This window comes from Triturus cristatus, chromosome 9 (genome assembly GCF_964204655.1).
Source record: "Triturus cristatus chromosome 9, aTriCri1.1, whole genome shotgun sequence".
Taxonomy (NCBI): domain Eukaryota; kingdom Metazoa; phylum Chordata; class Amphibia; order Caudata; family Salamandridae; genus Triturus; species Triturus cristatus.
The window spans coordinates 145,972,580-145,985,522 of NC_140592.1; the positions used below are offsets into that span (position 1 = coordinate 145,972,580).

Here is a 12,943-nt window from a genome sequence, read left to right on the forward strand (position 1 = left end):
AGATAGGGTCTGAAGAGAACTGGCTGGGGAAAAAAAAAAAAAAATGAAAAATGTCTATTAGATTAGTGACATGGAATGTATGCGGCCTAAATGATGTAACGAAAAGGCAGAAGATAGGAATACGGCTACGGCAAATGAACGTAGATTTTGTGTTTCTTCAGGAGACACATGTAATGAGTACCCATGAGATATATCTTAATCAGCTGGGGTTTCAATTAATAGTTGCTTCTAAACAAGGAGTTAAACAGAGAGGGGTAGCGATTCTATCGAGGGATAAAAATGTAGTAACAAGGAGAAAGTTAAGAGATAATTGGGGGAGATGGGCGATGGCTGAGGTACTATTAGGGGGGGTGTGGACAACATTAGTTGCAGCATATGGTTCTACACAGGACGATCCAGAAATTCTGCAATTTTTGGATTCTGAGTTGGCAGACTGGGCCCCTCGAGTTATTATAGGTGGAGACTTAAATATTGACAGAGCGGAGGGTCTAGGATCAGGCTCAATGAGACAGTATAAGGGGAGGAAAAAAAAGGTCTACAAGGCCCTTACTGATCTTTTAGAAAATAATACATTGCGAGATGTCTGGGGGTCAATCAGATCGAAACAACTCGGTTATACATATTATTCAGCACCGCATCAGATATGCGTTAGGCTGGATTACTTCCTGGTTTCCAATGATTTAATTAGTATAGTGGAAATTGATAGACTTCCTCGGATACTTAGTGACCACAATCCCCTAATCCTAACGATAAAGCAGAGTGGGGGAACAACAATAAGAAGGGAGTGGACATTCGAAAGGGGATTGCTTTTAGATGATGACTATATAAAACATATGTCTAAATGGATTACTGAATTCTTTGAATATAATAGAGGAACTGCTGCAGTTGGCATAGTATGGGATGCCTTTAAGGCAGGAGCACGCGGTGAAACGTGCAGTTATAGCGCCTTCAAGAGGAAAACAGAAAGACTGCGATATAAGGAGAAAGAGGGAAAAGTACTGGAGGCAGAAGAACAACTTAATAACTGTGTAATAAGGGGAGAGCCGACTGAACAATTCGTAATAGAATTACTGAAGGTGAAAAGTGAGGCAGAGGAAGAACTTGCTAATAGAGCCGCAAAGCAATATACAATCAGAAGGGAGAGATGTTACGAGTTCAGTGAGAAAATAGGGCGAGTCCTTGCTATACGAACCAGACAGATAGCGGCGGCAGGGACGATTAAGGAAATAAAGGATGAAAAGGGACAACTACATTCAGATCCAGAAGAAATTCGGGAGGTCTTTAGGAAGTTTTACCAATCTTTATATGATGAGAAAGATCCCAGTAGTATCGATAGAATAAATGAATATCTCCAGAACATTGAGGTAAAAACTATATCCCCTGAAGATGCAGAGGAATTAGAGACCGTATTGGATGAAACTGAGATTAAAGAAGCAATGACTGCTCTACCTTCGGGGAAGGCTGCTGGACCTGATCAGCTACCGATCGAGTTTTATAAAACTTTCTGGGGATGTTTAGGTAATAATTTAACTCAAATGTTTCAAGCTGCACAAAGTGGGGTATCCATTCCCAAATCCTGGAGCGGGGCAGATATAGTATTAATTTTAAAAAAAGAAAAGCCCCCGAATGAACCAGGGTCGTACCGCCCAATAACATTGATGAATAATGACACCAAAATTTATTCAAAGGCACTGGCTGCAAGATTTGCAAGAATTATAAGTAACCTGGTTAGTGATAACCAACATGGGTTTATTCCTGGTAGAGGGACAACTCACCATATTAGAAAAGTTATAACTTTATTTGATGTGGCGGAAGTAGCAGGAGACCCGATGGCAGTTATGCTTTTGGATGCGGAAAAAGCATTTGATCGGGTCTCCTGGCAGTATTTGTGGCAGACCCTAGCTAGAGTTGGGATTAGAGGAGGCTATTTGAAAGCAATTCAGACTCTATATATGGATCCAGGTGCAGCATTAAGGATACACGGGGGTATAACTGGTCAATTTAAAATCAAGAGAGGAACTCGCCAGGGATGTCCTTTCTCTCCCTTGCTATTTGCCATCTATATGGATCCCTTAATACGGAAGATAGAATTAGCACCAGAGATCACCCCAGTCAATACAGTTCTTGGGCCATGCAAGATATTAGCCTATGCTGACGACGTTGCGGTGATAACACCTTGCCCAACGGAAGCAACTACATTTGTAGAGGCCGAGGCCTTAAGATTTGGACAAGTCTCAGGGTACTCATTGAACGCGTCTAAAACCCAGATTATTAAAAACTCTTTTACACCTTGTGAAGATAGAAGAGTAGTGCCGGCAGGGAAATACCTCGGAATTAATATTATGTCTAATTTAGATAGTTTGGTGGATAATAATATTGCCCCAGTAATCGAAAAGGCAAGAAAAGATTTGGATCGTTATGAGAACTTACATTTATCATTAGTTGGGCGAGTTAATATTATTAAAATGCTGATCTTACCCAAACTGTTGTATCTTTTTAGGGCAATCCCTCTTCTAATTGAAAATAAGTGGTTTAAAATTTGCGAAAGTATGGTAAATCGTTTTATTTGGGCTAGAGGTAAAACCCGGAGGGCATTGAGGTATATGTCCCTTCCCAGGGAGAGAGGGGGGTGGTCACTGCCGGATCTAAAGGTATATTATTGGGCTGCAGCAATACAAGGAATGGCTGGATTAATTGGGGGGGCTGAGATGGATGGATGGGATAAGACAGGCTCGCTGGCTATATATGGTTTAGCTCTGGGAACAAATGCTGAAAATATTTTTTTAAGATTTACTGATGGAAGTTACTTTAAAAGAACACGTTTCAAGATAATTATGGCGGCCTACAGCATATGGAAAGGATTTTCCAAAAAAGTTGGAATAGGGAAATATAGTGTATATACTAGACTCAAAAATAATCCCTCATTACCTAGGGCTGTGTTCTCAGGAATGGTATATGAGGAATGGGAGAGTCAAGGTATAAGAATGATTGGTGATATGTGGGATGATAATGGCATCTTACAATTTATAGATTTGAAAAACAAGTATATGTTAAACACAAATCATTTCTTTAAATACCTTCAAATAAGGAGTTGTATATTAAATAAAAAAGGGGGAGCTCTAGGCTTTGGGATGAGTATAATGATGGATCTCATACAAAAAGGTAATGACTGTACTATAAAAAGATTTTATTTAGAAATGACAAAGTTAAAAAAGGATGATCTTGACAAATGGATAATTAAATGGTCCTCAGATTTAGATATAGCTAGAGAAAGAGATATTTTCTCTGAATCACTTGAGATGGGATGTAAATTACTATGCTCAGCGTCTCTTCAGGCCCAGCACTACAAGAGTCTGTATCACCTGTATTATACGCCATGGAAAATTGCTCAATGGGGGGCTGTGTCGGGCATCTCGTGTTTTAGATGTGGCAGTATGGAGGCCAATTTGTTACATATTTTCTCTACTTGTCCACACTTAGATAAGATAAAACAAGATATCGGGAATTTTTTCCGGAATGCCTTAGACACAACAATAGAGTTGGACTCAGCAACTATTTTGTTGGGAATATCCCCCAACGGACAAATTAATTGTAAATATTTTCTGTTTGTAGCAATGTCGATTTTTAGACTGCTTGTGGCCTCAACTTGGTTAGATCCAAATCCTCCTACGTATCATCAATGGCTAGGAAAAACTTTGTCAATACAAAAATTGGAAACAGCTATTTACTCTAGGAAAGGGAGAAAGGGTAAAAAGCTGGGTATACAAATCTGGGGTCCTTTGATTCAATGGAAGGCTGGAACTGAATAAGGTATTTATTCAATGGAAGGCTGGAACTGAATAAGGTATTTTGAGGAATGTATGTATTATGGAATGTTAACATATATTATTTGTATCCGTATATATTATGATAGGATCTGTATGTAGTATGTATATTGTAATATTTCACTTTCCATTTTTCTTTTGAATATGTAGTTGAGTATGTGGCTGCCTTATGAAACTTATTGTGCCTTGTCCATGTAATGGGGGAGGGAGGGGGGGGGGGAAATAAAATGTGGGGAAAAAATTTATCAATAAAAATATTTAAAAAAAAAAAAAAAAAGGAAAGAAAACAAATTCGTTTTTTTTCCATTGCTAACTATGCTAAGAGTCAGCCACAAAAATGACTTTTTTTTTTTTTTTTAATACTTTCAACTCATTTGGGTCACAAGGTCACAGAAACAAGCAGTTGAGAATAATGCCTACTGTGCAAGTATTGAAGTAAAAAGGCAGTGGAACTCTACGTCATTTTTTAACCATGATGATGTACACCCTCATCCCATAATGCGGATTAATAACGTCTCGTGGAGGAAATGAAACTATTTTATGAGGCTTGTTGCCGAGTCCCATTCCAACTCCAAAAATTAAGCGGAGAGCATTGTCATGGTCTTTTTTGAAGCACATTAGGACATTTAGGCACACTATTAACCATCATGGAAAGTAAGAGAGAATCATTTCTTTGTGTTAATGGTCTACAAAGCGAGCATGAATGCTAAACCAAATTGAGACACTCTAGGTGAGACTTGGAGAGCGCGAGCATATCAGCGAACTGTGTTGTATATTTTCAGACGTGCTTTTAATTAAGTTTTCAAGCAGAAAGAAAAGTACTTTTAATCGTATTTTAAAATTGTGTTCCTTTTAAAAAGCCCCTGCGTAATTTGCACATGTAAAGTGTTTATGTGAGATTGCAAGCTTACCGTTCTATTGCCCGCCCCGGTCCATCCTGGCTGTGTGCCGTTTGTGGTGGAGGGCGTGGCAGAACGTGATAGGACACATTACTTCTGGGCTAGGCGGCAGAGGCGGGGCTTCCGCCGGACTGCCTTCAAGTTACCAATGTGTTCGCGACAGGCGAGCCCAAGGCAAGCCCGTCTGCGCCCGTACGGGACCTAGGGCCATAAACCCTGAAACAACGACACCTATAACAAGGGTACAATACTCCAAAAACGCACTACTGGCTCTACGAACAATGGCTAACACTGTCTGTAGGCATACAACTAATGTGGAAAATATGGAGCCCGTATGCGTACACTGTAATAAGAGACTGCTACATAGAGTGCCTTCACATATAGAAGCTACAACTCAACTGGCTCTCTTAAACTGCAGGTCGCTAACCAAACACAGATATGAGATAGGTGATCTCATTACAGATAAACGCATTGATGTCCTATTCCTAACTGAGACATGGCTCAATGAACATGCAATGCCAGACATTAAAGATGCTGTCCCCAAGCAATATCGGATAGTTAGACAGGATAGAGAGGGACAAAGAGGAGGAGGGATCGCCATCATTTATAGAGAGAACATATCTTGTGAAATCAAACCAGCAGGTTTAGAAAAATGTGAGGCTCTCTTTTTCACCCTGTCCACTGAAATAGGGAATACCTTGACGGGGTTCCTTATATATCGCCCCCCGGGCCAGTCAAATCAGTTTGTGGCCATTCTGGAGGAAAAGATAGTACACCCAGCGCTGAGGCATAACAAGTTGCTGGTCCTGGGAGACCTAAATTTACATTTTGACGATATGGACAATAAAGAAATAAAAGATATCTGCAAAGATATGCTGACTCTGAACCTAATTCAGAAAGTAAAATCTCATACTCACCAAGGAGGCCACATACTAGATCCTATCTTTACCAACTCGAAGGAGATTGAAATAGGATCACCCTGGCTGGTGCCATGGTCAGCTCATTTCGTGGTCCCGTTTACAGTGCCAACAGAATGAGAGCGCTACCCGCTAAGGAGGCAATTATTACTAGAAATTGGAAAAACTTTGACTCCTCATCCTTTGAACACGCATTGAAGGAGACGATGCCTACACTAGACAATAACATGGATCTAGCGAATGAGCAGTTTGAGACCTGGATTTCAGGGGCTTTAGACAAAGCTGCTCCTTGGAGCACTAGAACCCCTCAGAGAATAAAAGCAACGGCACCTTAGTTCAACGAGGAACTACGCACGGCTAAAAAAGGATGTAAAAAAGCAGAACGAGCTTGGAGGAAAACCTATTGTACTGTGTCCAAAGATAAATACAATAAGGATTTAAAAGCTTACCACGCACTAATAAAGAAAACTAGACGTGATTTCTACACGGACAAAATTGATAGTGCAGAAAACTCCCATAAGGAATTATTCTCTATATTAAAATCCCTCAAAAACAAGGAGGAGGAAGAAGTTATAACCTCCTCCAAAGAGATCTGCAATAAAATAGCAGGTTTCTTCGCTGATAAAGTCACTAAGATATACGAGTCCTTCCCGACTGAGGCCCAAATGGGATGTAATCAGCACCTTTGCAGCCAGGATGAGTTTATGGGGACGACACTAAATGAATTCACAATACAGGATAGGGAGGAACTGATAGTCACGATTAAGGGAATAAAATCGGGATCCCCCCGTGACCCAGCAAGGCCTGATAAAATAATGATGGGAATCAATATGATCCTACCATATATATCTGAACTTATCCACTGTTCTTTTAAGACTGGGATAGTTCCTTTAAGTTGGAAACGGGCCATTGTCAAACCTCTGAGGAAGAAACCCTCTCTGGACTTCTCCGTATTGGAGAACTTGCGTCCCATTTCACTATTACCGCTGACTGCAAAGATAGCAGAACAAATCGTAAACAAACAATTAGTGGATCACATTGATGCTAACGCAATCCTTCATCCCTCGCAGTCAGGTTTTAGAAAGGCACACTCCAGAGTCTGCCTTGCCGATGGCTACCGAGGCCCTAAGAAAATTTGCGGATGAGGGGAATACAGCTGCGCTCATCCTGCTGGACCTGAGCGCAGCTTTTGACACTGTCTCACATCCCCTATTACTACAAAGATTAGAGGCTTGTGGCATACGGAGATGCGCCCTTCAGTGGCTGACCTCCTTCTTAGCCCAACGGAGCTTTCAAGTAGCACAACTCGCACACAAATCTGACAGCCATCCTTTAAGACAGGGAGTCCCTCAGGGCTCTACTCTAAGCCCAACCCTGTTTAGCATTTATGTGGGACCGCTGGCTGAATGTGTACAAAAGCATGAGGTATCGATTGTATCCTACGCTGACGATACACAACTAATTGTGCTACTATCTCAAAATAGAGATCAGGCTGCTATTCGTTTTTCTGAATACCTGGAAGAAGTGGCAGTCTGGATGACTGACCATTGCCTCAAATTGAATGGAAACAAAATAGAGGTACTGGTAGTCGGTAAAACACCTAACATCTGGTCCTCGGCTTGGTGGCCAGATACATTAGGACAGGCCCCTCTCCCTAAAGAAGAAGTGAAGAATCTAGGTATCTGGGTCGACTCCAAATTATCGTTCGACAGCCAGATACGGAAAGTTGCTGGAAAATGTTATGGAGCAATGAAAACCCTGAGGAAAGTCATTGACCTGCTCCCTGTAAAAGCCAGGAGAACCGTAGTCCATGCTATAATTACATCACAATTAGACTATGGGAATGTATTGTATCTGGGGGCCTCCAAGAGAGGACTCATAAAACTACAGAGAATACAAAATGCGGCCGCACGCCTAGTCCTCAGCCTCCCTAGGAGAACAAATACTAAAAAAGCTTTGGATACCCTACACTGGCTACCCATAAGAAAGATAATTCTGTTCAAGGCTATGTGTTATGTACATCGCATTCTGACAGGTAAAAGCCCCCTTTACCTCCAGTCACTGGTGTCAAGATACACCCCAGGCTGGGATCTACGATCTAGGGATATGGCCTTACTGACTACCCCGAGAATTTTCAGAGCCAGAATGGGAGCTCGCTCCTTTAGGTACCTGGCAGCAAAATTATGGAATACGCTACCTATGACCATGAGAATTGAACCCAGCGAACACATTTTTCGCAGTCAACTGAAGACATGGCTATTTCTGAATAAAAACCTCTGAGCGATTGTTCGGTCTTCATTTGATCTACTCTCCTGGATGTCTCAGCGCGGGGACACACCGATAAGTATAACCATGCGCTCTATAAATGAATAAATAAATCAGACATCTGCACAAAATCAAAATGCTGCATTGTAACTGGTTCTATTTCATAACAAGACCAACCTACACAGTACTATGCCAAATTTCTATAACAGATGCCTAAGAAGATCACAGAGTTCAAATAAATAACCCGAGTGCTAAGCGAGCTCAAGAATGTGCAGACACTGGGAGGCATGGTGCTGGACGAGACTGATTTAGAATCCTTCCCTCTACACTGCAGTAGGCTGAATACGCAGATAAAAACATTTCTCTTCTGATGCTACAAGTTCTAGAACTAACGTGGACCCCATAAACATGCTTACTCTTTCCATGGGGTTGACTTGTAGATATGGAGATATTCTAGTGCGCAAAAGATGCATTGAAACTGCAATCCATTAGTGTTCAAAGTCTTTAAATGGCAGTCTCATTCGAGAGATAACCACACACTATAAGAGGTAGTGCTCTTAATAGATTAAATAAAATTTACATTTAGTGGTCTAAATGTGCTATTAATTGAGAAAATTGTAGTATATAAACCAATATTTAAGTACCTTTCACATTTTCAAACCGGACATGGCTTTACTGTTTTACTAGAAAAAAGTGTGATCATTTATGGAGGCATGCATTTATGTATGTATGTAACACTATATGGTGAAGACGAAAACAATATTAGACCAGCTTTAATAAAAACTGGAGCTGGAATACAAACCTCCAATGTTATGTCTATATTTCCCTCATCGCATATGTGTAATAAAGTTTTTGCTTCATTATTTTTGCCAAATTAAAAACTTAATTAACTTTGAATGTAATCAGTAACATTGTATAAATATGCTGTCATAAGTTAAAAAAGAGAGAATTTCTCAATTACATTTCCTTACAGCTGATTGATAGTGCACAGAAATTATTCTGGCGCTTGTACGCAGCCAAAGTCAGGTAGAAGTGACTACACTGAGTGAAGGGTGCTTATCGCATTCTCCGATTAGAATTAAACATTAATTCAGTGAACGTAATTAGCACTATTGCCCGTCAGCACATTAGTTGCAGCAGGAACAGGGATTGTGTTTCGGTGTTCAGACTAAAATGGTGACCACATCGCCATATTAGAAATTAGGATTAGATGTATTCTGCTAAAGCTACTGGAATTTATTTTCTGCTGTTCCCTTGCTGACGACTCCATCTGTATGTGTTTATGCCATCGACTGCCTAACGTGCCAAGAAAGTATCAAATGGAACAGACGTGGTTTTTTAGCTTCTACCGATTATAACAATGAAAACTCAGCTATTAAAAATATTTTATATATGTACACTCAAGAAAGGTGATTCCAAAGAATTTTGCGGTTCTACCCACCCTTCAAAAAAATCAACTTCTTTGAATTTCAGTGGTAGAGTAAAAGCCCATTTGTCTACCAACGTTTGCTATTTCCAGATTTTAACACAGAATATATTTAGAGACAGAAAGGGTTTGTTAGCTAGAGGACACTGATGTGAAAAGCGAGTGCTGAAAGGAGGTAGGGCTCTCGGTCACTAACTAGTTTTAGCCCGTGAAACTATATTGTGTTAAAAATAAACATCGTATCCTTCTCTCACATCTCTTATGGATTAAAGGCTGCATTAACAAACTGCACAATTAAATCACAACATTGTATCCATTAACACTAAGTAGCCTGCATCCGATGAAATGCTTTATTTCAACAGCTCCTATTTCACCAATATATAGTTCAGAGGTGCTTCACTTCTGTTATAAATGTGGAATGTTAGCTCTATAGTTGTTCAGTTGAAATCTGTGGTGAAGATACAGGAGAAGGAACTGGCAAGACCTGCTGATTGAAGCACGTTCACTCAGCAGGTGACACTTAACGAGAGAGGGATTTACCTAAAGTAACACCTAATTTCTTGTTTTCTGGGACACTATGTTGAAACATATCTCTGGAGCGATCAATCAACATTTTCCACATGGTGAAATAAATTACAATTCACCACAATTACTATAATTATTGTGCATCAATCAATAAACTAGTAATGCTGTGTTTAAAAATGGGGTATCATTCTTCTGGATTACTCTCTGATGATCATCAAATATACTCATTCAGTACAAGCATTTCTAAAGAAAGCTCCTGTTGCTTCAGTAGGAAAAACATAGGGGTACCCAACTACCCAATCAAACCAACAGGTGATATTTACTTAACGTTTCATGTATATATTACGATGAATAAACACAACAACCTTACAACTTTTGACATTAAGCCATGTTTTATGTGTCTGATTTACAATTATAATATTGCCCAAGGGGGTGCGCAAACCTTAGAAGTTATTGACTACAGTAGAGTGGTGGCCTCACTATTGCTTCAGGGACTCTAATCCACTCTGGTCCATAACTACCTAGGAATGCTATCCCCTATGAGCTATATTGCTTGGTGTATACTGCCAGACCTATAGAAGGTATCTGGTAGAACACAGGCCAGACCTATAGAAGGAATCTGGTAGAATACAGGAAGAAGAGAGGTACAAGGGATGTGGGTATTTTACCGGACAAGGAAAATTCCCTTCCATAGAATCCTCTGGATTCTGAAAGAAAAAAGAAAGCATTAATATGGTTGCGTCTCAGGGTAAAAAACACAACTAAATACCGACAATACAAACTCTGAGCTGCTAAGAATCCTTTGCTTCTACAGACATACAGGAAAGAGATAAAGGCACATTTTATTAACTTGGTTACTACGGATTAGATGTAAAAGTTACTTACCTGGTAACTCTTAAATCTTAGTTGCTTTACATTGTTCTTTAAAAAGGAAAACTGAGTATTTTCTTTTTTTTTTTAACTAGTACCACTTTACATCACTAAGGGCCAAATCCAGTTTAAAAACCTTTGCACCAGTCCCAGACCACGTTATTGAAATTGCATTCACACAACCATTTCTAATGAGTTGTGCTTGCACAGAATTGGCCATTTGTAGGCATGAGTCCTCAAGAGATCCAGCTAGGCATTTCCTGAGGCTCTGAACAACTTTTCCCAAAATGTTTACATTGAGTTCGGATTCATGATACCCTGGTATCGTTCAACTCCTTCCATTCACCGTGGACACCGGGCGTTGGTCCTCTTTCAATGACAAATGGGCTTGCAGATCAATGGGCTCTTTGTTGACAGTGCTTGTGATCTCGTTCCCTACTTTGTTTTACAAAAAACAAGACACTCACACTGTCTGTTCTAGTGAGAACACCCGCTCCCTTGAGTTTGAACATGAGGGTCTGCAGGCCTCATCAGATAGTTCTGAGCTTCTCAACATAGATATAGTTTGTGGATGTCTTTGGAGACAATCTACCTTGGGCGCTTACATGCATCCGTGTTCACTTTGCTGAACAGAAATAAAAGAAAGTATTGCACTTTAGGGTTCACCATCCTAGGTCATGACTAATTCTGGGTCAGTTTGTATAAGGCACCTGTGATCTGTACCCATCGTAAGTCCAGCTCCTCTCGTAACAAGCACATACTTGGAAAGCAATAGAAGGTTGAAGGGACAGCCAATAACATCATACCACAAGTGATATGAAGAAATGTACTTTCTCTGAGCATTATGAACAAGTTACTTACCTCGGGCAACATCTTATCTGGTAAAGACTATCTAGGCGCAGATTCCTTACCGTAGAATTATTCCCAGGGGTCAGACTGAATCCGGAAATTTGTTGTGAGCAATACCCCTGTGCGCCAGTAGGTGACATTGTTAGTTAGGAGCCACCCCATTGCACTGAAGTCACTTTCTTTCCACAACGTTTGACACCATGAGGGTGGAGCTATGAGGAATACCAACCACAGGTGTGTAAAACTAGGGCCCTGAAAGAGGAACAGCCCTGCCCCTAGAAATAATTTTGCACAGTGGGGAGGATGGGTGAGTCGGTAGGGAATCTGCAGCTAGATAGAGTAACTAAGGAGCTACTGAAGGCAAGTAACTTGTTCATCAAATAGAGACTTCAAGCCACAGAGGTCTTACCTTAGAAGCGATACCAACCAATACCTTCCCGGAGGAGAGTCTGCAAAACAATTTCACGCCAAAACGTCCTGCAGAACTGAACGGGCTAAGTGCCCGCCCCGACGGACTGGACTGTTCAGGCAGTAGTGCTTCGTGAATGTATGCAGAGAGGCCTACGTTGCTGCCTGGAAGATATCCAGGACCGGGACTCCGCTTGCTAAAGCACTAGTCGCAGCCTTTGATCTGGAGGAATGAGCATGCAACCCTATAGGGTTTCCTTCTTGGCCAATGAGCAGCAAATTTTAATACAGAGCACAATCCATAGGGAGATGGTCTGTTTCTGCACAGCCTTCCCTTTCTTGGCTCTAAAATACCACACGCAGGTGGCCGTCCACCCAAAACTCTTGTGCAGAGCAGTTCTTTTTGTGTCCAGTCGGTGGAGGCGCTCCTCTTCCTTAGAGGGATGCCGCGGAGCAAAAAAGATTGGCAGGGTGTTGGATTGGCCTAAATGAAAGGGGGTGAGCACGTTAGGAAGGAAGAAAGCTATTGTGCGAAGGGCCGTCATGTTCGGGAACATGTTGAGGTACAGAAGGCTTTTATGATAAAGCCTGGAGCTCACTGGCCCTCCAGCCAGATGTTATGGTGACTAGAAAAGCTTTTTTGATTGTAAGGAGCCTGATAGGACAGTTGTGTAGCGGCTCAAAGAGAGCGCACACAAGAAAAGGGAGTACTAAATTTAGGTCCACTGAGCCATGACAAAGGGTGAAGGAACAACGTGTTAGAGACCTTTCAAAAAATCTATATACAATAGGGTATTTGAATAGGGACGGCTAATCTGGCAACGTAGAAATGGCGAGCTGGCAGAAAGATAGCCTTTTAGTGTGCCCAAAGCAGAGAAAGAATAAACAGAGGTACCTGAGAAAGGGAAGAAGAAGGGGGTAAACCTGTTTTTCTGAACACCATGCCACAAACATGCCTCA

At 41.0% G+C, this 12,943-nt stretch overlaps 1 protein-coding gene across 2 annotated transcripts in view; it reads right to left on the minus strand.

Annotated features, from left to right (window-relative positions):
• FAM120A (family with sequence similarity 120 member A) overlaps positions 1–12,943 on the minus strand; it is a 439,339-nt gene that overhangs the window by 62,685 nt on the left and 363,711 nt on the right. For both annotated transcript variants that reach the window (XM_085624582.1, XM_085624581.1), the window contains one exon: positions 10,525–10,563. In XM_085624582.1, coding sequence (XP_085480708.1) covers positions 10,525–10,563 — 39 coding nt within the window. The remainder of the gene's footprint in view (positions 1–10,524; positions 10,564–12,943) is intronic.